This window comes from Patagioenas fasciata, chromosome 2 (genome assembly GCF_037038585.1).
Source record: "Patagioenas fasciata isolate bPatFas1 chromosome 2, bPatFas1.hap1, whole genome shotgun sequence".
Lineage (NCBI taxonomy): Eukaryota > Metazoa > Chordata > Aves > Columbiformes > Columbidae > Patagioenas > Patagioenas fasciata.
Window position 1 is genome coordinate 29,166,916 of NC_092521.1, and position 27,935 is coordinate 29,194,850.

At 38.4% G+C, this 27,935-nt stretch overlaps 2 protein-coding genes across 7 annotated transcripts in view; one reads left to right on the plus strand and one right to left on the minus strand.

Annotated features, from left to right (window-relative positions):
• CNGB3 (cyclic nucleotide gated channel subunit beta 3) overlaps positions 1–16,382 on the plus strand; it is a 64,113-nt gene extending 47,731 nt beyond the window's left edge. Inside the window, exons 11-18 of one of the 2 annotated variants that reach the window (XM_071803963.1) lie at positions 1,329–1,470; positions 3,432–3,591; positions 3,996–4,093; positions 5,197–5,280; positions 7,382–7,500; positions 11,935–12,081; positions 13,932–14,112; positions 15,283–16,382. In XM_071803963.1, coding sequence (XP_071660064.1) covers positions 1,329–1,470; positions 3,432–3,591; positions 3,996–4,093; positions 5,197–5,280; positions 7,382–7,500; positions 11,935–12,081; positions 13,932–14,112; positions 15,283–15,522 — 1,171 coding nt within the window. In that variant the 3' untranslated portion in view covers positions 15,523–16,382. Of the gene's footprint in view, positions 1–1,328; positions 1,471–3,431; positions 3,592–3,995; positions 4,094–5,196; positions 5,281–7,381; positions 7,501–11,934; positions 12,082–12,326; positions 12,634–13,931; positions 14,113–15,282 lie in introns of those variants that run through there. The other variant, XM_071803964.1, reaches the window with a different exon arrangement.
• Positions 16,383–18,520: 2,138 nt separating this feature from the next.
• Positions 18,521–27,935, minus strand: part of CPNE3 (copine 3) — a 28,601-nt gene continuing 19,186 nt past the window's right edge. For all 5 annotated transcript variants that reach the window (XM_065830058.2, XM_065830060.2, XM_065830059.2 and 2 more), the window contains exons 11-16: positions 27,423–27,556; positions 26,926–26,980; positions 26,777–26,828; positions 26,008–26,141; positions 23,570–23,806; positions 18,521–21,519 (exon numbers count right to left, since the gene is read on the minus strand). In XM_065830058.2, the coding sequence (XP_065686130.1) occupies positions 21,409–21,519; positions 23,570–23,806; positions 26,008–26,141; positions 26,777–26,828; positions 26,926–26,980; positions 27,423–27,556 (723 nt within the window). In that variant the 3' untranslated portion in view covers positions 18,521–21,408. The remainder of the gene's footprint in view (positions 21,520–23,569; positions 23,807–26,007; positions 26,142–26,776; positions 26,829–26,925; positions 26,981–27,422; positions 27,557–27,935) is intronic.

Sequence of the window (27,935 nt, forward strand, 5' to 3'; positions counted from 1 at the left end):
AAAACAGAACCTTAGAGATGCCAAGACACTTTATATAAATATATATTTTTAAGATAAACAGTATGAGTATCCTCACAAAATTAAAAAAAAAAAAAAATTCTGTCTTGGTCCTTTGTTGTTTTCACAGACTTTTGTTATCATAATAAGAGAAAAACACAGATTCAATGCAACAGGCTCTGTCATGCACAAGGCTGTACAAAGAGGGCTGTACAAACAGAACAAAAAACTATTTGTCCAAAGAGCTCACACTTCAGGTGTGAGGAACGACAGACAGCAGAGGGGTACTGTGAAGGAGTCGATATAAGCTGTATATTGAAGCAGAGTCAGTGACTGACCATTGCTCACTGCTATATTTGGTTTCTAGATCAAGAGAGCTCTGAGAAAAGTCTTGAAGGGCACTAGCCATTAATGGATAGTTCTTCTCAGGCATGAGGGAAAGTACTGAAGAAGGCAAGAAAGTGTTTGTTAAGGTGACAGAAGGGGTAGTGGAAGCCACCCACTAGGACAAGTCAAGTCAGTCTTTCAGTGCTGAGTAAGTTAAGTGGCTTGGAGAAGATGGATGAACACATAGCTTGTGGAAACATGTAACTTCTGTTTGACGTAACCCAGGAGGCAGGGACAATGAAAGATGCTCAGAAGCAGAGTGGGAAGAAGACCAGGTGGTTAAAGGGGTAGGAAAAGTAATGGACACAAGACGAACAACACTGCATTTGTCATGCCCGTCATAAGGCCTCCCACTGGTGTCATCAAGTGAAGCCGTGGAAGAGACCTTCAGATGTGCATGCTTCTAGTATGCTACAGGTATATTCAATATTCACTATTCAAGAAGAGACTGGACAACGCCCTCAGACACATGGGGTGAACTGTGGGGGTGTCAGATGCAGGGACAGGAGTTGGACTCAATGATCCTTGTGAGTCACTTCCAACTCAGTACATTCCGTGCTTCTGTGATTCTAGGTAAACTCTGGGAAGTCTCTAACACTTACACTGCTTTTAACATCATGGCATCTTCACTGGTAGCTTTCTAATGATGTAGTGTCCACCTTGGCAATTTGTCACAGAAGTCTTCTGTAATGCTGCAAGAGTTACTGAAGAACAGCAACTGCTGCATTTCTCAGATATTCTTAGTTTGCTGTCAGTGAGAACATTCAGCTCAATCCAATTCACATAACTCTATCATTTGTAAAATCATAACCCTTCATAGAAAATGCTGAAGGTCTTCTGGATTGAAAAGCATCATTGAAAGGCCCAACGCAGGTAGGCATATGCTTAACTTCAACCAAATAAGTACCTACAGCCTGTAACAAAAATGCTGTCTGTATCCACAGGTATCTGAGATGTTACTACTGGGCAGTTCGTACTTTAATCACCATCGGTGGCCTTCCAGAACCACAAACTCTGTTTGAGATAGTTTTTCAACTGCTGAATTTTTTCTTGGGTGTATTTGTCTTCTCCAGCTTAATTGGTCAGGTAACTCAAAAAATCATTAACTAGATAGGTTCAATTCCTTGCAATGTAGCAATAATATATACAATTTAATGGAGTTTAATTCTGGGAAAAAGTTGACCTTCCGTCTGAACATCCCTCTATTTAACCGTCATTTGTACTTACTCTTCTGAAAAATACATGCGTTTAATTATTTCCCAGTTTTGTAGTCCTTTTTCACACAAGCTGATCTAAACTCAGCACTCTGCAGGACATGGATGATTCTTGAAACTGCGTATAATTCCTTCTTCCTCATAGCCAAGGAGACAGTTCCTTAACATTCACATTATACTGTTAAATCTGATATAAAATTACGACTGTAGGTATGATATTAATATGTACAAATTATTGAATAAGTCACACTCGATATTACTGACAATAGAATACTGTTAATGGAAATCCCATTATCCTGTCAAACTAGGATTCTGCTCTCTTCCATAAATTACAATATATTCGTTAACCTGAAAATCGACTGTTTTCTATTTCTTTTGGTTCTCATTTGGCAGGAGACTAAAAAAAAAGAAAGAAAAAAAAAAAAAGCCCTTTACACAGCAAATCAGATATATTTAAAGATTAATATAACTGAAATATTTCAGGCTTGTAACTGTTAAACTTGGGCTTTAGATCCATAGGTTTTTAAAATACCTTGCCTACAGAAAAACCAATGTCGTGGTTTCTATGTGAGACTCTGTCTTATCAGACTCCTGTAGAAATCATCCCAGACCTTTTGATTGCTACATGCTTGATACTGGAAGAAATATTATGAAGAAAAAAAAAGAGAAGTAAAATGTAATTTTTATTTTTAATACAAGATTGGAAAAGTTCAATCAAACACTGAAAAATTGTATATGTCTGTTGTTGTTTAGCAGCGCAAGAAATAACCATCATGAAACAGACTCTTGCCTATAGGATTTAAAACTCATCCATAAACAAGAATTACACAAATCAAGAGAAAGTAGTTCACATAAAATATTTCTTCTGGAAAACTATTGAATTCAAGTATATTGGATTGAACTTCAGAGTTTGTATATTTGTATTTTTTTCCTAAATTGTTATAACTGTCAATGAAAGCACCATTGCCGAAGAATATTCTGCAGATTAGTTTTTGTAGCCATTTGTAGTCATTTGCTGACTCAAACCTTAAATTTTAACACATGGTTTCATTGCAGTTTGTTATCATTCCCGTTTACAAAGAGCTCTTAAGGTTACTGCGCTATTCCTGGTTTAGCACACTTACCTAAAAATTGTTATTCCTACTGCAATCAATTGCACCTTTGCAATAAAAAGCAGAATTCAGCCCACTGGCACACTTGGCCACTGCAATATGAAGCCATTATACAAAAAGCCTGTCTGTATAGTTATGCTTTTGAAGAATGAATATATAGGAACGTTACCTCATTTGCTTTCTAAAAACTAAATTTTACTTGTGTTGGAATGTTAAGTGATGTTCCTGCATTAAAATCTCCAAGGTCCCATTTCAGCTCAAAATGCATTTTTAGGACTGATTTAGATTCTCTTAAATATTTAAACAATGGTGGGATGTGAATTCTAGATGTGCCACCTGATGTTATCACAGAAATTTAGCCCAATTTGCATCACTTCTGACTTGCATTGCACACCAAATGCAGAGTAGCTTTATTATGGATTTTTAAGAAAAGCATTACCTATATTTTTCATCCACGTCCAGCAATACAAGACAGAAGAATAAGCTAAAATCCACAAATGATTTCTTTAAAATCATAGAGATTTTTCCAACACAATTAGATTAAATCTGTACTGCTTCTTAAAAAGTGGATGAAGTACCTATTGAAAACATGCAGCTGCATGTATAATTGATCAGTGATTTTCCAAACAAGTGGTTTATTCTTTTTATACACTGCTAACAATATATTAAAATCAGGACTATTTTTGCTGAAATGTGTAATAACAACAACTGATGTTTGCAGATGAGAGATGTCATTGGAGCAGCTACAGCAGGACAGAACTACTACCGTTCCTGTATGGATAACACTGTCTCCTATATGAACACTTACTCTATTCCAAAAGTGGTCCAAAATCGTGTTCGAACCTGGTATGAATACACATGGGACTCCCAGGGAATGCTGGGTAAGGCTTTCCAATTCCAGCTACGCAGCAACTCCCGAGTGCAAGGGGTTCTACAGATACAGATATAGGGTGTAATTCACATTTCTGCTTTTCTGAATTGCATATGAGGAGAGCAGGGTATTCAATTTACTTCAAAAAACAGAAGAACTGCAAAGCAATACCATGCTTACTACTTCACAAATTCTATTGATTTATATAATGTTCTAGTTGTAACTTTAGACAGGATGTGTAATTTAGAAGATAGTATCTTAGTAAAACTCTATTAGCAGCTTCTTCATTTGAAATAATAAATGCTAGAATAGCTCCATTAAGTTATCTTTCTGTACAATGCTCATTTTTTATGGATATTTTTTCATTCTACTTTTACATTTTCTAACAGTTTGCTTTTTTTTTTTCTTTTACAGATGAATCAGAATTACTGGAGCAGATGCCAACCAAAATGCAATTAGCCATTGCAATTGACGTGAACTTTGCCATTGTCAATAAAGTTGACTTATTCAAAGCAAGTAGTTTTACAGGAGAATGCAGAAATGTGTGGTATTCCTGAGACAGAAACCTTGTATTGTGCATTTTGCAACACTTAAGAACATCTGTTAATATGCGAGGCAAAATAGGTCTAAGAAATATTTTAGTCAGTGAAGACATATCAGGACAAAGCAAAGTGCCTGCCCTTGGATTATTTTGTGTCAAAGCAGAGATTTAAAAAAAAAAAAAAAAAAGGAGTAAATGAGATTAAGATACAGTCCTGTTGTATCTATATATTAAAGCTGATGTTATGGTCAGGTTGTAAATGATTTTAGATTATAACTAACTTCAAGAGTCAGACACAGAAGAATGCCATTTTTAATATGGTCCACCTTGCCTTGCTGTATCCCCGTCAGCACTGCCTGAGAGATCATTAATGCCGTGTGTGCTGGCAACATAACTCTGAGGTAGCGAATGCTGCATTTTAGTGACTTTTTGTGCAAAGAAACTTTCTGTTTGTTATCATGATAATTTTCCAGAGGTACAATTTGAATGTGGTGGTAAAAGTTAGATTTTCGGCAACAAAATCAAGGAGATAAAGCATTTTTAGAAGTAGTGTTGATATACCGTAACCTCAAAGCTAATTTGTTTTTCAGATAATTGCAAAATAAAAAATCATGATATCTCTGCATAAACACTACATTCCGAATGCGTTCCGACACATGTGCTGAAGACATGAAATTCATAGATTCATACCAACATTTAACATGATCTGCTATTTTTTCCCCTGATCAGTAAAAAACAAACATGAGACACATAAAGCTATGAACGTAGCACTAACTGAACTTCCACTGCAAAATTAGATGTACAGAAGCTTACTTTACAAAAAACAAAGCAAAACAAAACAAAACAAACAAAGAGGTGTTTAACCTGGAGGAAACTTCATAAGTATATGAAATAACAATTCTTTCAGCCTTTTCTCTGCTGTAAAAGCTGATCTTGACAATGTTTTGAGTTTGCATTTCACTTCAGGATCCCTGGATAATTCATGTGTTGTTGGATTTTGCTGCCCAGTGTAAGCACTAATAATCACCTGTGTTACTGAATTAATAGAGCCAACATTTCTAATTATTTTAACAGGGGTGCGATACTCAGATGATATATGACATGCTGCTAAGGTTGAAATCCATTGTGTATTTACCTGGTGATTTTGTCTGCAAGAAGGTGAGAATTGTTGTCTCTTTCAAATAATAATTATAGCATGTAGTTTAGAAAAAGAGTTCAGATGTGGGCCAACAGTGTCTTTTAAATAAAATTAATCCTGAGTGAATTAGATACCTTAAAAGTTATTAAGGTATTCTGTGTAATAATAACAAATATACTCTCAAGTTTCAACCTAGAACAAGACAATATGGATTTCATTACTTATACTATCAAACATAAAATTACATTAATATGGGAAAGTACTTCATGTAAATATGGCTTATCTGATGATACATCATGAAGTTTTAACATTTAAAATGGAGCAAGCTTAATTTTTATACATATATACATAGAAACCTAGTGTGCAGATCTCATTCTACAATACTTTGTATGTGCCTCATTCATGTATTCAGAAACTCTTAAGCGGAATTATCAAAGAATGTAGAAAACACACTACATCCCATACTGCTCCTCCCAGCAGGATCTGATCTTGCTTGACCTTCAGGCACAGCTTTGAGCCATCTCCAGTCTTGGAGCTGAATGCTGTCACACTGTCCCTCAGCAGAGAAACCTGTCTTCTCGTAGTGTTTGATCAAACATGGTCTTAGAATAACACAGGTAGACAGCTCAGCTGCTGACCAGGTGAGCCCAAGTCTCTTTTCAGAAGACATGTAAAATATTTATAGGCAGTGTTGGATGTAATTAAAGCATAGGGGAGGCTGAAGTATCAGTACTGTAACCATTCTGGCAATTGACCCACAGTTCATACCACATCCAGAAGTGACCATCAGAACCTCTTAACACATCTTCAGCAGTTCTGGTCCAGCACATTCACTAAGGTCCTACTTCCTCCAAGTGTTAAATGTATGCTTCTCTTCCCAAATGCTGAGTTAGTCCCATTGAGCCCACAGTGTAGGAAGCTAAAACATTTGTGAAGGCACTGAAGGATCAGGTATGTCCCTTCAAAGTCCCAGAATTGCTTTTGGCTGGGAAGGGTGGAAGAGTAGTTCGATGTGTTTGCTTGTACGATGCACAGTGTGACTACAGCCAGGACTCTGCCACAACAGAGATAAAAAATGACAGTAACAGATTCAAGGTCTTGATACTGCAGTCAGACACAAGCAGTTCTCAACAAGAATGGATTGTGAGAAATTGAAATATCAATTTATTCTGGCTGGATTCAGAGCTAAAAGGCCTTTCACTTGTATGTATCTACTATGCAGCCAACAATCATAGCAATCTCATCAATGCTGTAACATGTAGTAGGGAATAAAACCCTGTTGGAACCACCTTCTCCTTGGATGTATGTTGGCCTCACCATACTTTATCAAGGAGATCCAACATCCAAGCTTGGAGGCACAAGCGAAGGGACAGGAAATACAAGCCATACATTTTCAGTCCTGGCTTTGTTCCTGTTGCCTTTTCACTTTTAAAATGAAATTTTTGCTTTCCCTCAGTCACTCCAGCTGCATGAGTAGAAAAATATCTATTTACCTGTCTACTGAGATGATGTGAAGACTGTTATGGTCATGTTTGTGAAGTTCATTATATCACTCCTGTTTGCCTGCCTTTTATTGAATATACCAATGTCATGCTTTGAATCCTAGTAGATCATGTGGAGGATAATAAATCAACTAATAATCTCTTAAATCATCCAGTGATTTACATAAAAGTAGATAAAGTTTTGAATGACTTTTTTTTTCTTATTTTCCTTTTATATTATGTAACTGATCATTAGAAACAGTAAAAACAGTGTGAAAACTGAAGCTTTTTAGACCATGAAGCATGGGCCTTTTTGCACTTGTTATTAAATATGCTGCTGAAGTACTTCAGTCAATGGAATTGACTACTACGATCGTGACTGTTAGTCTTTTTCCAGGCTGGCCTGGACAGTCTTACTCCTGTTCAAATATTGTCCCACATCACAATTATGTCTGCCAGAGTCAGTCCTTGCACTTGTGCTCAGTGCTAGGAAAAGTACTGCAAACATTCGTTTCTCCATAGTATCAGTAAACCTATGTATAGGAAAGAGGAAACATAAAAGAAGAGTTTGTCAGATTATTCTAACAAAAAAATCACTGCCAGGCTAAAACATGAGATCTTTATGTGTTTGTGTTCCCAGGGAGAGATTGGCAGAGAGATGTATATCATCAAACAGGGTGAAGTTCAAGTCCTTGGAGGCCCTGATGGTACAAAAGTTCTGGTCACACTCAGAGCAGGAGCTGTATTTGGGGAGATCAGGTAGGTCCATTGCTATTTTTAACACATTCTTTAGAACTGATGAAGTAATGAATCATTGTTCAACTTCTCTGTGGTAAGCACGACAGCTACTGTGGAAGCCTAGAAAATTGGTAGGATCAGCTTAGAGGACACTGAGCAAGGAGATGTAGGGTCAGTGAAGCAAAATCTAAGTGAAGCATGAGAGACTAATCCAGCAAGATCCAAGACCAGCGTTTTGGGCAATGTACACAGGGACACACAGACAGATTTAAAAAAAAAAATCTAACACATCTTTGTGTTCTGAGGTCTGCAATACAGCAAGAGCAAATGCATTTTATTGCCTGTACAGTTAGACTAGGTGTCCTTACAGAGCAGATGGTAAAAATTATAACTAATATTCATCAAAGGAGATTAGAAAAATCTAGAATAGCAAATAAGACTGGTCCAGGAGCTGAAGTAGGGACTAAGTTGACAAAAATCAGGCATTCACATTTGAAAATGTATTTGTTTAAGAGCATTCAGAATGGACAGATCAGTTTTTTGGGTGTAAGTTCATCTGGACGAGAATATTTTTCTCTGGTGATTACAAATGTTTTTCATATTCTCCATGTGGTTGCTATGCAAAATCCATTAACTCTTATGTGCCATTTTCCCCAATTAGCCAACTAAGTGCTAGATTTTAGGCACTACATCTCCTGCAGAGGTTGAACTGAGGAAAAGTAATAAAATACATGTGCTGCTGCAGGTGATAAACCAGATTCTTGACTTCTTCCAGCCGTCTCTCTGTTATTGTTAATCCTCTTGCTGGTAGCTTTAATCTGCCTTCTGAAAAGCAGTAATCAGCTCTGTGCCAGGGTTACATTTATCTTCTACTTGTGTCTCCCGTCGTGGTAGCGGACACATTCCCATTCGTCCAGCTATGTGCATAAAGAACTTGCTTAGACCTCAAGAGGGAAACACCTGATATATCCCATAGACACACACTTTTCACGGAGTGGGAAAGTGAAATTATATTAGCTTTCTGAGAGGAGGTTATTTGAAAGCTATTTCTCTGTGTAACAATATAATACCTGAGCAAAGCCTCAAACCAAAATACTGTATTGTGAGCTATGTGGAAAGGCTAAGGATGCACTGCTTTTCAGTACGGGCTGAATAATGAAAAGATAAAAGAAAAAGCTACAGCAGCCCAGGTATGCAACACACACATAGTTTTCAATTATTTATTAGTCTTGTATTTGGAGCTAGGACTTTGGTTTTTAAACTGAGAAATTATAATGATTGGTTTTAAACCAAGGATGGGTGTTTTCAAACTTCTGATCTAATACAGATGAGCACTTGTTTCCACATGAGAACTATACAACAACCATTAAAGATGCATTTCCCAATACGTGTTGCTCTCCACATAATTGCCAGTATGGCCACAGTAATGCTATAATCCTTCACTTCTAGTCCTGTTTTGTTCATCATTGACCTACTGCAGCAGCATAACAGTTCAGACACATGTAATTTGCATATAAATGACAGGCAGGATAAACTCACGGAGAAAATACACAGCAACTGGCAGACATCTCCAAAACTGAAGAAAATCAAAGAAATTAAGCACTAAGTGTATCAGTAGAGATTCACCCTCTTCGTTGTGGAGAAGTGCTAGAAAATAATGAGCTTGTACAGCACCTCTTTATGTACGCTTTGTCAAGGTCTTCTGAACACTGTATAGCAGAAGAAAATGAAAAAATATATCCTTCAGTGGATGAAATATTGTTTCATTTAGCACATCCAAGTTTTCCCCTCACTATTCATAGCATGGTTATCACCTGATATTAGACTGATTTCCTCCTAATTTCTGATTCAAAATGTATTTAGAGAAATATGCCAGCTTCATTCTGAGTGGTAAAACTACATGATTTATAAGACACTTGCTATTTAGTCTCACTCTGTTCAAAATGCATGTAAATGATGTTTAAAGAGTCTCTGAGGACAAAAGAGTTGAAGAAAACAAAAAATGTTTATTTCAAAAAATTTGCCTGAATTATACTAGAATGCAAGACAAATCCTTTGCCAATTTCATCCTTGAAAATTATTACAGAAACAGATGAAGTAATAGCAGTTGCCTTCCAATTAACATCTTACCCTCATTACTACTTCCCTGTATAGATAACATCAGTTTGGGGAAGCAAAATAATCTCAGAACCAGCAGCAAACAGATTGCTGTCTTAATGAGAACCTGTCTGCACAGACAATTGAGAGAGAAATTCATTTATAACACATCACTTCATTAGCCCAGAGAAATTTACGCTTTAAGCCAGATGTCCTCTTTCATCCATTTACTGATATTTCACTGGAAAAACTTCCTATCAGAAAATGGTAATTCTGGAAAAAATTAAACCACTTCTCCATTATATGTAAAATTTTGACAGAAAGATCTCTAAACGTTTGGTCTTAGCTGTAGCCACTCAATGATTTTGTAACTTGAACTTTTATTTAAAAAGATCAACACTAAAGGGAGTATTTAGCTTTGTGAAAGACTCCATTTTCCACTTTGTCCCAGGATTTGCCACAGCAACTGCTGTTCAGTGAACTCTGCTCTTTGGTCTTTGACATCCTGCTCAAAAGCAAGATGCTATTTACCTTTCCTGATTTACCAGTTCTCTCCATATGTACACAGGAGCCCAGCTGAGCCACCACAACCCTGCAAGTTCAGCTGATGCACACGCCATTCCCTGGATCAATTTGCTAATTTCAATGAATGTCAGCTTCCTACAGACATCAGCCACTAAAAAAAATAATAGATAAGCTGAGTCATCACTTTCAAAACTTTATACCTCTAAATTAAATTTTCTAGCATAAGAACTCAAAGTTATCGTATTAATATCATCACATTTCAGGCTAACAATTGGAGTAAAAACTGAAAGTCAAAAAAAAGCAATTTTCTCTATTAATATAGATATTACACTATCAAGAACCATTGCAAGACAAATGTAATTATTTTTTAAAAATTCATCTATCGTGTAACTACCACACTAGCCAAAACAGATTCAATCATGTAGTTCATAAAGCTGTCCATAGTCATTCTGTTTAAGGAAGGACTGCCTTGTAAAATTCACCTCACATCATCACCATAATGAAAAAGTTGATCTCTTTAGTCCTAGTCTGCCTCAATAAAATGAGCTTTCTCTTAGAAAAGCCTGAAAATGATTGTTCAATGACTTGTTGAGAAGTGATTCATCAGAACTCAAAGCTGTTTGCAATTTTCTTTAGCTGCTTTTCTTATTGTGCAAATAGTTTTCTTCTATCTGAGGAATTGTACAGAATTGTTTAAAAGAAGACTATATACTGCATTTTCAGCTTGAGTTCATATATTGATTGCTATCTTGGGTTGCAGAAAAGCTGTGTGTGTGCACGTGTAAAAACAGCCTTCTACACACAGTTGCAGAGGTCTCATACCATCCTTTATAAGTCAAATATATTATTTGTATTGTCTAATATTTATAATATGTTATACAAATATATTTAATATGAAAACCAATATTTCTATATCCTTGATTAATATTTAGGATAAGTATTAATTCATGTTTTATAGGGTCCTTTATTAATCACTTTTAAATTTAGAGGTTACTAATATTCTCTATAACTATTAACTTACTGGGAAACATTTAAGGGACTTTTAGGGTGAATCTCCTTGAATGCAGTAATAAAGCAATTTTAGAACTAAGAGCAAAATGCAACTTCTCTTGCTTAAGATTACAGCTGAGGAGTGATCTCTTCTTAATGTAAGAGGAACAATTTAATTCTTACTTGTACAACATCTAATTTTCAAGTGGATATCCTTCCTATGGCCAACTTCTGCTTGCTATACTACTCTAATGCCTTACTTTCAAAACAAAATAGCCTTCTTTTTCTGGCAGACACATTTGTAACTGTCAGCTTGAAAGACCTTCCTAATCCCTATCTTTCAACTTGCCAACATTCAAACATGAGATGTGCTATGTGAGAAAAATGAAAAACAGAGCCCCACAGAATTTACTCGCTTGAGAAAATTAAAATTCTTGGGGAATCATTCGTTCATTGTAAATAACTCTTTCAATAATAATGCTCTTGTGCTGCTCTGCTTCTGATGTAAATCATTTTCAACAATAAAACTGAGGAAATGCCAAGTTCACATGAGGACTAAAACAAATGCAGTCCTTGCAGTGGGTGTCTCTTGGGAGAAAAGTCTCTGTTTAGCAAGACCTTTCACAGTCCTTTGCCTCTCCATCCTCCCGACCAGCAGTGACGATCTGCCTTCCTGAGGCAAGAAGATATTTCTAATTCCAACTGCAAAGGGCCTTTACAGAACATCAGAACAGTTGGGTACATAAGCAAACTTTACGATTATTTTAATGGAGAACCACCAGCAAAGAGATTCCTCACTAGGGCAAGTAACAGTGTGACTTATCATGTTTATTTTCATTCCAGCTTATTAGCTGCAGGTGGAGGAAATCGAAGGACTGCCAACGTGGTGGCTCATGGTTTTGCCAACCTTTTCATTCTGGACAAGAAAACACTCAATGAAATCTTGGTGCACTATCCTGACTCAGAAAAACTTCTCATGAAGAAAGCAAAGTATGTCCTAGTAACAGTTTTTAAATCACATTATTTATGCGCAGAATGGAGAGTTGTGGCTTCTGGACAGATTTGCGTTCCTTTCTTGGAAGAGTAACAGATGTAAACACATTTTTATCTAGAAGTCAGATTTGCCTGGTAGTAGTTAGTGGAAGCCATAGTCTTGGCAGGGATTCCAAGGCTTGTGGAAATGTGGTAAGAGGAATGAAGTCCTGAATGTAGTTGCCTTCTCCATTGTATTTAAGGTACCAAAACAGGAGATGGAGGTGCATATCAGAACACTTTACATAGTGAAGAAAGAAACCACAGGACAGATGTCAGATAAGGACATAATGACTTAGTTTGGTAAACTATTTATTTCACAAGCCATCAGCTAGACTCCAAATTGAGAACTGAATGCTGAATTTGCATCTTGAAGGCCAGGTAAGACACTTCCACCTCAGGTATAAGGCAGCCATTCTCCTTCACACTGCTTCTCCCCTTATAAAACCCTCATCTGCTTTGCAACACCTTAATTTCAGCCTGCACTTGTTTATTCTGCAGGATACGGTTGACGGGCTGCTCATGCCTTGGATGGGAGTGCTCTCTGCTGGGTAAAAAAACTGGCCAGATGGCTGGGCCCAAAGACTCAAATCCACTTGGCAGCCGGTCACAAGTGTTGCTCCCCAAGGCTCAGTATTGGGGCCAGTTCCGGTTAATCTCTTTATCAATGATCTGGATACAGGGATTGAGTGCACCCTCAGTAACTTTGCAGATGACACCAAATTGGGTGGGAGTGTTGATCTGCTGGAGGATAGGAAGGCTTTACAGAGGGATCTGGACTGGCTGGACTGATGGTCAACTCCTATTGTATGAGGTTGAACAAGGACAAGTGCTGGGTCCTGCACTTGGGTCACAACAACCCCAGGCAGCACTATATGCTCAGGGAAGAGTGGCTGAAAAGCTGCCCAATGGAAAAGGACCTGAGGGTTTTGGTCAACAGCTGGCTGATCATGAGCCAGCAGCATGCTCAGGTGTCCAAAAAGGCCAACAGCATCCTGGCTTGTATCAGGAATAGTGTTGCCAGCAGGACAAGGGGAGGGATCATTGCCCTGTACTCTGCACTGGTGAGGCCAAACCTCAAATCCTGTGTTCAGTTTTGGGCCCCTCACTACAAGAAAGACATGGAGGTGCTGGAGAGAGTTCAGAGAAGGGCAACAAAGCTGGTGAAGGGTCTGGAGCACAAGTCTGATGAGGAGCGACTAAGGGAGCTGGGGCTGTTTAGCCTGGAGAAAAGGAGGCTGAGGGGAGACCTTATTGCTGTCTGCAACTACCTGAAAGGAGGTTGTAGTGTGGAGGGTGTTGGTCTCTTCTCCCAAGTAACAAGCAGTAGGACAAGAGCAAATGGCCTCAAGTTGTGCCAGGGGAGGTTTAGATTTGATATTAGGAAAAAATTCTTCATGGAAAGGGTTGTCAGGCGTTGGAACAGGGTGCCCAGGGAAGTGGTGGAGTCACCATCCCTGGAGGTACTTCAGAGACATGTAGATGTGGTGCTTAGGGACATAGTTTAGTGGTGGACTTGGCAGTGCTAGGTAATGGTTGGACTCTATTATCTTCAGGTCTTTTCCAACCTAAAAGATTCTATGATTCTAACACCACATTACAACAATAGCCTCCAGCTCTACCAGAGCCCAGGGTAAAACCCTTACCCTTTACCCTCTCCAGCTTTGCCCTTGTCACTGCACCTGGAATAAAAAAATTCCCTGGAAATTCTGCCAGATTTTCATCCATGAATGTGACATTTTAGTTTTGCAGGAACTTTGCTTGCTTACACGGCCCTGCCACATGTTCTCATTCCTTCCTGTCTCCAGGGTGCTGCTGAAGGAGAAGGGGAAACCTGCTCCAGGACCACCAGTGCAACAACCTCGGGGCCTGGCTGGTCTGTTTACGCAGAAACAGGAAACTCCAAAATTGTTTAAAGCAATGCTTGGAGGTAAAGGAAGAGACGGCCTTGCTAGGCTGCTGCAGCTGAAGAGAGAACAAGACACTCAGGTAATGCCACAGCAAAGAGAGCAGATAATTTCAGGTGCTGAAGAGTGAAACAGGAAAGATACAGGGAGGGTCTGGGGAAATAGAGTAGATGAAAATGTAGCCTTAACTGCAATCAACAGCCAAAACTCCCACTCCCGGTAGCTGAGATATAATCACTGTACGTAATCTCTGTAAATACTAATTTTAAAATTTGGCTCAAATCTCCCTGGACCTGGACTCTATGCTGAGCAGAGAAAACAAAAGCAAAGAAAAAGTAATGAAAAAAGCAAGCAAACAAAAATCCTCCAAGAAAGTAAGGATAAAATAGACTTCACAAAGACCCTAAGGGCATCTGATCTTTTAATTTCATGTAAGCAACAGTAAATGCAGAAATATCCTAACACAATAATCTGATCCAGTTGACTCAAGCACACAATGAACTTTCCAATTCAAAGTCAGATCTTTGGGTGTCACAAATCCTGAAGACAAAATTTAAAGTTTAGCCCACACAGCTAAAACTGATTAAATCTCTAATATATTGCCTTTATGAGAAAATTATTATTTTAGTTGATGAAAAATAATTTCCACAGTACACTGTGTTCTGAGAAATGCTATGAAGAATCTGCTCAGCTCTACGTATTTACCCAAAAGCAGCAGAATTCTGTCTCTATAACTGAACCAGCACTGTTTTCATTTAGTTTTTTAAGTTAAATAAGGAACTTTGCTTACACAAATGATGTAACGTTATGACTGGACCAGAAACATTTCTCAACTTAATGTGTATTTGTGAACTTCATAGCAAATAGGCTCGGCCAAAGAACCAGGGTACTGGGCAACACGTCAAGATTTACAGAACACTTTTCCTTTCTATACTATTGTAAGTATATAAATTAAGGCAAGACCTAAGGAAGGGCTGTGTGCCCCAAAATGCACTTGTTTCATTCTGCTGTATTTATAAGCAGATACTATTACTATCCACAAGCTTTTACCAGGTCTTATGTTGACATTCTAATTCTGAAACTGCATTTTTCATTTAGAAACTGATTTTCAGCATCTAAACACAAATTTACCTATGTTGCCTACCATTCATCACAGTGTCCATGCTGTGCCTTTCCACTGCATGTTACAGAATAGAAATACTTCCTGAATTTCTTCTGCAGCATTGGAAAACATGTAACTTCTTGTTTCTAGGAAACTCAAGCTGAAGCAGAGAAAAAGCCTAAAGAGAAGAAATCTGTGGAGCCAGCGGCCACATCAGCACCCCCACCTGCACAAAAGGAAGAGTCAAATGCAGATGCTAAACCTAAACCACCTGCAGTTATGCAAAGAGGAACCAGTAAAGAGTCTCTGATCATTAGTATGTCCCCATCCCCCAGAGCAGGAGAAGGAGAGATCCTTAAAGTGGAAGTTAAAGAGAAAAAAAATACATAGATGGTGCTTTGGGCTGTGGTCCCATCTATTGTATTGCTGAATTCAGAGGTCTAGTGTGGCTTTGCTTTTGGGTACAAAAGATTAAAAGTAGAGACTACTCAAGAGAAAAATCGACCCTCAACTCCACTTCCTCCTCTCCTGAGACAACCAGACAAATTATTTATATAACTACCCCTTAACGGAGCTTCTGGTGTAATAGAAATTAGAGCTCAGACAGTATTTTAGGACCTCTTGTTTCTTGTTTAATCCATGCTCTCCTTTATCTCTTACTCTGTCTTGTTCCTGCCTCTCCTCTTGCCTCTCCTGTTTATCCTCACTTTCTTATCGCTGTTCCTGTTGCTCAATTTGCTTCTAATTTTTGTATGCATTCTTTTCTATTTTCTTTTCTGGTTTCCCATCATTATCCTTTTTCTTGTTACTGCCCTATTGTTGCTGAAGTTACTCAACTTTCTCTCGATGCTCCTCTCTCCTCCCGTTATACTTCTAATAAGCGACCCGCCTTTGTGACCAGGGTGGCTCAGTGCAGAAAGCTGTGATGCCACGTGTTGGGATGTTTTAGCTTGGACAGAGGGTTACAAAACAAAACCATTGTCAAAAGATCAAAACCACAAAATACAAAAGGGGGAAGAGGATTGGAGCATTATTGCCAGCCTTTTGAAAGCACGAGAATCTGCTCCAGTGTCTCGGACTCTGGTGAATAACCATGGCAAAGACTTGGATGTTCACCGCCCCCAGCCCCAGGGGTGACCTTTAACTTTGGGCTGCTGACTTACACATTTGATCTTCTCAAGGGGTTGGGCATTAATAATGTTCTCCGAAGACCAAGCAGTTGACACTAGCTGCTTCAAAAATAAAGGCTGCTGTACAAAAAGCAAGACTCACGCTTTCTGTCTCTGTGGTAGATACCTTCAACCAATGCTCCAGTTCTTCACCTTCATCACAGACCTCGATTGATGGTGCAAGGTGAGCCCCGTTCATCACTGGGGCTGAGCCACATCCCACCCGTGAACTGAAGTAAAGCCTTTCCCAGTGCCACAGCTCCCTGACAAGGAGCTCCCACACAGTCAGCCTTGCGTGTTGACTCAGCACAGAAAGGGACGCAATACTAAGCAAAAGGCTGAAGCTGTGTTTTAAGCTTATATATAATTTTTTTCCCTTCCACAGGTTTGCGTCTCCTCTCTCCCCCTATTCACTTTCAGTCCTCACAGGATGTACAGTTCTGGGAACTAAAACCATTATGCAGAGGCCAAGCCAAGAAATGCTAAGGGCAGGCTCCACAGCTGCTCAGCTGCTCAGCCAACCAAGGCAGGCACCATGCCAAAATTAAACAATTCACTTTGCGGGCTATATATGGTCCTGCAGGCTACAGGACCTGCAGGCCTGCTCTTTAAAGCCTCTGAACTTCTCTCATCACAGGCCAAGGTGGCAGCCCAACCAGAACCAGCAGGAGCTTTGCCTGAGTAAAAGCGAGGTGATTGAATTCTAGATGTTACATATTCCACACATCCTCTGACATGACAAATCCCCAAATCTCTTTCAAAAAGAAAGTTTTGTCACATTAGCAGTGAGGTCAAGATTCAATTGCTATATAGGAAGAACCGTCTTTATTTTTTTGTTACTTGTTAATTGATCTGTAAGAAAAAAGCATGTCACAACAGAGGTAGAAAATAAGCGTTATAAAAAATTATTCATCTACTGCACATCCAAAAATCTCAAAATTAGAAATATTGTAGAAATGCTTCACAAATGGGGCCTTCTGCAAATAATAATGATCTATGTATTTATTACAATATATGGTTCTCACCTCTTTTTGAGAGTTGTTAAAACATTATGGAAGAGGGAAGAAAAACCCATAAACTCCCCTCTATTTCAACAATTTTGTATGAATGAGTAAAGCATACTCTCATTGCAACAGATCCAATCCCCTTCTGCCTACACAAAAGCTACCAAGATAACTTCAAACGTTTTTCACTGTTGGCATATTTAAGTTCATCAGTCACTCACTGACATAAATTACAAAGTAAGGGCTGAGACCGCAGCAGCATCCCACGAGTTGCTGCTTTGCTACAGCTCTTAACAGCTCAGGAACAGCCTGTCAGTTCTGTCTGCTAAATTACCAAATTATGCACAGCTCTCGAGTTCTTAGACCCAAAACGAAAGAGCAGAAATGTCAGTGTTCACAGAAGACCATGGCCACACAGAGGTAACATCCATCTGGTTTTCTCTGATATCCTGGTTTTCTGTTGTTGGAGTATTTTTCCCTTCCCAGACTTCCTCCATTTTTAGGGGTGGGCAGGAAGGGTCCAGGAATCCACATTGCAAGTATTTATAAGGTTTTCACCAGAAAGAATAACACAAGAAAGGTCAAGATGTAAGATGTAGTAAATCCTTTCAGGAACTAATTCTACCCTAATGATTCCTGATCGGTGGAGACGTCAACTGAATTACTCTGGAGCACTTAGAAGCCACAACTTCCAGTACCAAAGCTCCCTCAGGTTCTGTACAGCATCACACTCTGTTGCAACGCTTGTCTCTAGCATCTCTGTTTCGAAATACAGCATCTCAGACTTGACTACACTTGAATGTAAAGAAATTGAAGGGTGGAATAAGACAAAGTACTTGAAAACTAAAAATAAACAAATCTCCATTCCTCTCTACTTAAAATGTAGATGCTGTTCAGAAGACAAGTTTGGGAAAACCTGATAATGATTGTATGAAATAGCAGGCACAAGAGAACTCTAAAGTGCCAAAGAACATGAAACACTCACTGCTGAACTGTCCAATTTCAGCATATCTTCTTGCTAAAAGCCATTTTGAGACGTTGAATGAAATATACCCTCTACATTCAAAACCACAGAGTGAATAAGCATTTTTCCTCTCATCTGATAACACTTGTAAATCTGAGCTGTTCAGCTTGTGGAATACTCATCAGTGGAACTGCAAAAGCAGCACTTGGCATGATACAGGGAATGCTTAATACAAAAGAACAATGGAAAAATAGTATACTGAAATTATCTTTTTAATGCATAGGCATAGTAAATCAGTTAGCTCCATCAGAAATACATAGGAAAGTAAAAAAAATTCTTATTACAGGTTATTTCTCTGCTGTACATACGTATATATTACGACTATTAAATGGCAAAAAGCATCAGAGTATAAAAACTGCTGTACATAATTTTTATCACAAGGTGGTGCCAGTGACCTACAAGCACATTCACTTTCCAACGAATTGACAATAATTTGCTTTGTCACCCCCAAGCTAATAAGGCATTTTAAACATGTAAAAAGAAACAAACAAAAAAATGGCAAAACAACAAAATAACTCCCCCTCCCTCTCGATTCACAATCTGCTGCATTCCTCAGAATGTTGCTCCAGCCTAACCTGGAAGGTTCCAAATTTCCCCACAAGCTGTTTGCTGTGCATCTCTAAGAGAAGTTATACTGGGAAAATTATTCTTGCTGCTGTCAGGTCTGAAACACTTTTATTTTACACAGAACAGGGCACATTGAGAAGAAGGTGTCGTTATGCTGCTTAATTCTCTAAGCTTGAGTAACACAGGGGCACTTTTACAACAAACGATCATGAATTCTCTACTGCTGACACACAGAACACAAACAAAAGGGTTTATGTATTTTATATGCAGCAGATATTGAAAATAATGATACCTATTAACATACTTAAATGCATTTAAATGCACTTCCATGGCAACTTAAAATTGGTAACAGCACTCCAATGAAGCACTATACTTTAGGCAGACAGCTCAGAGGAACTTCAGTAGTATCCTGTACTCGTATCAGTAGTACTCATCCACATCAGTGAACCTTGACAAACGTTAATAGCGCATCCAGTTATCTCTGTACATGGAACAAGTAGCTGTGAAACAGTTTACTGTTCCAAAAATCATAAAATATCAATGTGCAGCAGTGTGATTTAGGTTCATTATAACCACTTCCTTGATCTTTATATTTTGTGTTGCATATTTGGCATGACACTTCATCATAATTTATGTATAAAGTAGTCACACATTTGCACTACACTGATAAAAAGATGACTGTATATTTTTATATAATGAAGCAAATTACTTAGATTTCAAAAAAGAAAGAACTTGGCTTAATATGAAACAAAAGTCTCTTCCTTAGTATTCCACTACTGAAACTATTTAGGAATCCCTTCCACCAAGGAAAATGGAGTGGAGAATAACACATACAGGCATGACTGACAACTAGTCAGCTATCTACAAAATATCTGGTATGTTTTACAGGATATATAAGACAATCTCAATACATATATCTTTCATCCACCAATGTTTATGTGAATTCAGATTTTTGACAGGGTTGTATCTGTATGAAAAAAAAAGAAAGAGCAGCTTCAGCAACTAAAAAAGTCATATATACTATGAGCTGGTGCCATCTGGAGCGCTCAAGGATGATAAATTTAGTGTTAGTCCATTCTGTTCTGACATATTACAACTAGACCATCCAAAATCAGATCAGTCCGATGTCTAACACTAAACCACTTCAAATGTGAAACTGCAAAATTAACGTTCAGGATGGGTATTTTGGAAGTGATAAATGAGACCTTTACATCCACCTGTGTTACATGAACTAACAGGATCAGAATTGATCCTCAAAGCCGCATGCAGCTGGGAGACAAGAACACTTCATCTTTCCACTAAGCAACACAACATGATTTACACTTCCTGTAAATGGTGAATAAAAAGCTTGAGCCAAGAAAATAAACCAGAAATTATTTGCCCCAGGGAAATGAAACCTGATTACAGGATTAGAGCTTATAGACTTTCTTATGTTTTCCTACTGGGAGGGAAAAAGCAAGATTGCATTTTTGCAGGCACTTTTCATTAGTGAGCTCACGAAAAAGAAGCATGATTCAAAATACGACATAACCAATATAAATTGGGTAGCACTTTCACAATCTGTCTTTGCTTGAAAATATTCAGACAAAACCTTTTTACCTGAAAAGTGCATTCCCACTTCAAAAAATGCCCTTTAAAGATCAATAATCATGGCTGGTTTATGAAAAAAAAACTAAACTCAACCACAATAAAATGTGGACATTCTGCTTTCCAGCACAGTACACACTGAAACACACCTTACAGCCTTTACAGTCCTCAAAGGCCAAGAGTATTTTTCTGAGATGTTAGAGGTTTATCTTGATTCATGCTAGTCATTCCTATACTATCTTAAGGGACTGCATTCTACAAAAGAGTATATACTTTAATGACTTATTGGCTCATGTTCACAAAGCCTCAATCCCAGGCACTGGCTAAAGGCACTGAGGTGGCAAACGTGACACAGGCACGCATGGAGGGGCCCTGCGTTCTGTTCTGGCCCTCATCTCATTCTGAAGCTCCTGTGACAAAATTGTCCTATGGTGGCTTAATAGACACGGATGCCTGAAGTATTGCATTCATTGAAGTACATATAAACTTTTATCTGCTTGGTGGGGACAGACCCTTTTTTCATTTCTGGCTCGTTTTATGATCACTGAGAAACCGCAGTCCCTGGTGTTGATCCCCACAAAAGTAACTGAACACTCCCACTGGCCATATTAATCAAACAGGCAGCTGCTCCCCTTCCAGTTGTTTCCCCTCTTCTCTCTGCATATTCAACCTCTTTTTTTCCCCACTCTTCAAAATAAATTGCATCCATGTAAGCACCATCTCTCAAATGGACATCAAATATCAACACAATAACAATTACGGCCCTTGAAAGGCACACTTGGCAAAATGAATTGCAGGCAAAAGCTAACAGACATGACCATACAGTGGTGTGTGCATACATGTAGACAGAAGCATCTCGAGAACCAAAGTCAGTAGATAAGCAAGGAAAGCAAGCACGAAGTCTCGGCTGCCCTGCTCAGCCCATTCACTTTGCAGCAGGATTCCTGGGAGGCTGCAGTTTGTAGGTGCTGAAGTAGTTCACCACTTGCTGAGGGACTTCTGCCAGGACACACTGCGCCAGAGCTTCTTTTGGAGACTTTTAAAAAAAAGAACATCGAGTTTCAGTTTTCATCAACTGTTAACAGAGATCCTAAGATGGGTAATGAGCACGTCCCCTACTAGGTCAATTTAGAGTCTGATATTTTACAGGGGAATTTATTCAGTGCCCTTGTCACGCAGACAGAAGCTTCCCTGACATCTTCACCATCTCATTCCCATTCCCAGGCACCAGCTATCTGCCATGTTCTGCTACAGGAACAGGAGCTGGGTGTGCAAAGGGTTTGCCATGTCTGAAGATACCTTTTGTCATATGAAATACACACAGAGGGCAGATGTTGCAGCTCAGCCAGGTAAACGCACCTCCACTATTTGCCTAAGGTGACCCTTCAGGGGTTTGCCTCAGCATTTGCCAACCAATTCTCATCCACAATATCTGCCCTGCTATGGAGCAGCTCTCCCAGAGATACTGTTTTTACTGAAAGTCTAAGTATCAATGGAGAAAAAAAGCACCTCTTCCTCCAGAAACTGAAAGCATTTGAATATATAATTTTATACTGAATATTGACCCTAGTTAATCCACATCCAAGCACACTATTCAGTAAGCATATTCTGTACTGATTTTGCTCTCCTTCCTCCTTTCAGTTTGCCCGAGTTGCTCTGAGATTAGACAAAGAACTTGTATAAAAAGTAAACATGAAAACACAGAGCAAAATAAGAAGGTATAAGGAGAATTATTAACAGGGTTAATACTAAGAAACAAAACAACATTAGAACATATTGGAATGGTGTCCTGGTTTTGTTAAAAACAAGACCAGTTCTCTTTTAGTAAATTTTCCTTTCAGCTAAGTTCTTCTAAGTACCTCTTAAGTAACTGCACTTTTCTTCTAAGTAACTGCATGTTTTTCAGACACTGTGCTCCAAAGCTGGTAAGATGATCAATGGAATGGAGAAGAAGCTCATGTTTAGATTTATTACTATGGTAACCAAGGTGAACTGATAACTGGACACATTTGCAAGGAGGGGTGGACAGAACAGGTGACTAAAACTGACCAACCGAATATTCCATCCCATATGCATCATACACCCTACAAAAGAGGGTCTTGCTCTCTTCGACCACGGCCAGCATCTGAAGAGGATCCTGGCAGTCGCGGCTGTGATCCAGGGCCTGAGACCCTGCAGCTGCTGGAGCAACACCAGCTCTGCACCAGAGGCGTTAAACGCTGCTCCACCCCCGACATTCAGGACTGGGTTTGTATATTTTGTATCATTTTCTCTATTTATTAGTAACATTAGTAAAGTCTTTAAAACCTTTCCAACTTGAAGTCTCTCTTCCTTCCTCCTTATCACTTTTTCCTATCTAAGGGGAAGGTTAGTGAAGGGGTAACAGTGAGCATCTGTCACAGTTGTTTGTCACCTTGAAATACAACCTTGACAGATGGAAATAAAAATATTGATCTTATATTCCCCATCCTGAGCATTTTTTGAATCAACTTTTTCCAGTGATACGATATTTAAAAGTCAGACTATGTTTGCCTATGCATATTTTATTCAGTTCTACAGCAAAAAAAAATCAGGACTCCGTTCTTTCACTGCCTGGGGTTTTTTTGGTCTATTTGCTTTAATGAAAATGAAAACTATCACCACTACTGTGCTCACACATGGCTTTTACTGATTACAACCTCTGTGATTTAGTCTTGAATTTTACCCCCGCTCTAAAATGTGAGACTAAACCACACGTACAAATGGGCATCCACAATAAAAAGCACTTTTCCATAAGAACAAAAGCACAGTAAGTCCTTCTTCCCAAATGAAAACCACATTCGCGTAATCAAGTCTGAGGGAGATTTACAAACGTCATTCCCCTGCAGCAACATGTCAGAAATGCAGAATTCAAACCAGAAACAGACCCCTTTTAAACATGAGTCAGCTCACCTAATGTGAAGTATTTTTATCATTTGATAAAAAACTTCTCAGACTTCAGAGTTCATTTTGGAGACACTGCAAAGCTTAGGACTATAAGTAGGATATCCTAGCAAACCCAGCATGCCTCTACAATATTTATTAATCACACCACTAAGATTACTTACATTTTGAAATTTTCTGAATGGCACAAACTGGACAATGTCTCTGACAGCTGGTTCTCCCGATGAGGACCTAAGAACTCCATTGTCACCATCAAGAAACTCCATAGCATCGAAGTCTGCTCCTCCAACACCGACAATTATAATGGACATGGGCAATTTTGAAGCATTAACTATAGCAGTTCGAGTTTGATCAAGGTCTGTTATCACACCATCCGTTATGATCAGAAGTATAAAGTATTGCTGTCAAGTCAATAAACACTGTGTTATGACAAAGAAATCGAAAAACATGCAGGTATATACATGTAAAAAAACATACAGACTACACACTGTTGTCACTTTGAGTATGTTCAATGCACTCGCTGAATTTTACAATCAAACATCTAAGTTGTGGTCAGGCTTCATCTGTACAGTCCAAATAAATGTATAAGGCAAACATCATCAATCTTTTAAAAGAAGTAATCTTTAAACAGCCACCTCCCAAAAACTGTATGGCATCACCCCTCCTCTCTCCAAAAGCCCCAGACAAACCAACAGTTAACCTATCTTCTGAGTATTTATCCTAGGATAGAAGGCAGTTTATTGAGGTTTTGGACAGAGGAAAGATTTATTGAGGATCTGGACAGAGGCTGGTACCGAGGTGTCAGGAGCTATATCCTCCATTTCTTTGTTACCTTAATTTTCTCTCTCTGTTACCTATGAAACTCGTGTTTCCTTTCTAGTCCACCAATACCTTTATGAAATGTTGCCCTTCACTTCATTCAGTTAAGAGCAGATGAACAAAGAGTGCGGTACCAAGGGTAATGGAACAGGCTTTCATTTTTTCAGTGCCTTCCTAAAATTCTAAATATAGACGAAAACACATTTTTTTGCCAAAAAAACATCATGACCATTTTCAAATTCCTTTAAGCATGTTTTCTAGCTGCTTTATGAAGTTAATTATCAAGGCATCTGAGACCATTTTGCAGCACTTTGGTAATTTATTCAAGTACCACTTGAGTTACTTCCACTATAGTGCCAGGGCTTCTAAAAGCTGGCATCTTAGCCTCTGTTCTGGATTGAAGTATCAAGAACAAGCTAGAAGTACAAAGTTCAGAAACTATCAAACACTTTTCAGACTTCAGGTCTTCTCTCAGTTGGTTCATTTCAGATGATTGCTGGAGAGCACAAATTGAAGTTCCAAAGGTTCTACCAGTATTCTTAGAAGTCTTCCTCTTCAGTTATTTTGCTTCCCATCTTCCCTTATCTGCCTCCAAAATAATTGGTTTTCCCTTATCTCCTTTTCTCAGTGCTTCCCACCACTCCATTTCCCCACTCCAACAAGAACGTCTACAAAGCAACCATGATCAGAGAAGGCTACGACCGGCAGGATGATGGCACATCACGCTGGATTTATTTCTCTCTTCTTATGCTTCCCCCATACTGGTAAAAAAACAACTCCAAAACTGAAAGCCAACCCAAAGTATATACAATATGCATTAAATGCCAAGCCAGTGAACTTTCTCCAATATATTCTTTCAGGCAATAAAAATAAATCTCTCACTAGGGATACTGCACTCTCAGGAAAAAAAAAAAAAAAAAAAAAGTACAAAAGTTTTGCTACTTTCATAATACATATTGATGACAGTTGCTACTGAAAGACTACCAAACCAAAACCTTAAAAACCTCTTGGCATATGAAAATCCATAACTCTTTTCCAAATTGGTTTGCACAGGTACATTTGTATGCAAAAATAACTAATTTGATCTTCTGATTTTACACGACCTCCGAGACACCAGTATTTGCTGTCATCAATGATTTAGGGTATTTATGGCTTTGGATCTGCTGATCTCACATGGATTATTATCTAAATGATTTTATACTCAAGACTTGCTCTTCAGACTTCCTATTTCTCAATATGCTCAACAACTCACACATACAATTTTAACACGGAGGAGGGCACAGCACATAGAGCACTCAAAGCTTTATAGTACAGACAGTTGTCTATGTTAGTACTGAGGAGTCAGGAGCTATATCCTCCGTTTCTTTGTTACCTTACTTAATTCCCTCTCTCAACTATCTGACATGAAACAAGGTCTAGTATTTTTCCCAGGTGAGATAAAGATCACTTTCCTACATGCAAAGAATCAAATTAGATGCTAATACCTTTATAGCACTGTAATAGGTTTGAACAGAAGATACCATAAAGATGCCATGTATTTTTAAGTTGATGCTTCAAATCCATAGAGTTTATTTAGTTAGTTTGGGAGAAAATTGTTATGTACAATCTGCAAAAATCAGTTAGCTTTTATCTCGTTTTGAGGGTACCAAACACCAATCCACAAGGTACATGGCCAGCTGTTTAAACAAGTATACTTGTAAGCTTAAAAGAGAAAAATAATATTTATAAACTAGAAGGGAAAAAAAAAGTAAGAAAAATACACACACTACCATAAAGAACTTACAGATGCTGTTTGCTGTTGTGCAGCTGCAGCAGCAAATCTTGCCACATGATTTATAATTGGAGAAAAATTTGTTGGCCCATATAACTTTACTTGAGGAAGACAAGCTCGATATGCATCAACAATGCCTTGGATTCCTAGAGAACACAAATAGATCATATTAATTTTTCACACTCGATCTTCCTAAAACACTGTCTATATCATGTGTTTAAAGAGATGATGAATAGAATTAAAATTGACCACGATCAAAAAAAAAATTATACATGAGCAATGGAGGCCTTCAGCTTGACCAGTGCTTAATGCCCACGCTTAACACGCTTGGCTTTTTGCAAATAGAAAGGCCAATTACCACATACTTAAGTGCGCATAGCTGAATTGTAACAGTTCTCTCCCCCTGGACACTTGTGGGAGTTCGTAGTGTGATCAGAGAGGCCACACTGAACAGGCACTAGAAGTTTCATACTCAAACCAGACCACCCCACACCTGCAGTGAAGTAGAATTAAGAGGTCTGAGAACATGAGGGAACTGTTCACAGCTCACCTCTGCTGTGCCCTGGCTGTTTAAAACACATCTTTCACAAACCGTTACAGAAGAGAGACCAAATGCTATTTTTAATAACTAAGAAAATGGTTATAAAATTGTTTCCTGCTACACAGCTAAACTCATTATTTAATTAGAATAACATGCTTCACAGTTCACCTTTCTAGTGTTTTTATCCCTTCACTTTAGACGTTTTATTCTCTAGGTCTGGTGTTACTTCTTCAGACTTACCATTACAGAATGGGTTTGATGGGTTAAAATTTATTGGGAATTCATGTGACACCTGCCAACACACAAAAGACATAGTCAGGACTGTATATACAATCTCCTCTTGAAGTGTCTTGAGTTGTCTTATGCAGTGCATTTACATATTCCATTACCTGAAAGGAAGGAGGAATTTGTGCACCAAATCCAAAGGCTGGAAACATCTTATCTCTAAAAAAGCAATTTTGAGAAAATTAAGTGAGTGACTTTCTTTAAAAACTGTTATAGTTCAGTAAGTTTAGCTAATTAGTGCTGCTTTTGATCAGTAAAAATGCTGCTTATTAAGCACTAAAAGACAAAATTAAATAGAAGTTCCCCCCGTAATTGTTTCTAGGACCAAAACCAGTCTTTAACACCAAATTGGCAAGAATGCAAGCATTTATTTAAATTAATGCTGCTCTTTACAGCACAGATGAAGAGCGTTGCTTGTCTGCTGTAAACACAAGCTTCTGGTTGTGATTGTGCAGTAATTACAAAGTCCTTTTTAACTCTGCATTTCAGCTCAGAAGTTTCATTTCAATGTATCTGTTGGCATCTTCAACACTGGTTTAAGAAACTACCACAGAAATCTATACACATATAAAAAATATTTAAATAAAAATCTAAAACTTACGTATCATAATCCTGAATGATCATTCCCACAGACCAAATGGCTGTTAGGTATTCATTAACTCCATTAGGGCTGAGGTAATGCAGAGAGTCCGGAGAGCGAGGGTCTCCGTTGGAGCCTGTAAAATCTATCCCCACCTGTCAAATGCAATATTTATATCACATCACTGTTAGAGGTAAGATTATGCTTCTTATTTCTGGCAAAGCCAGAGAGAAAATCATGGACAAGTTGCAAACTCGTCATTACCAGGACATCTACAAATCTATCAGGCACAATGCTTAGATGCAGGTTTCTTGGAATATTAACACGCTTACAACAATGCCGCTATAAAATCAGCAGAAGTTCTGCATCTCTCAGAAGGGCTGAAATGACTTTCATCTGTCAGGTTTTCACTATGTTTACTTTCAGTTACCATTCACAGCAGCTCTCCAACAGCTGTTAAATTAATTTCATACTGTATCTTGCCATAACCATCTTTCCTCTCAGACGTACAACCAGTAAGCACTACATCTACCC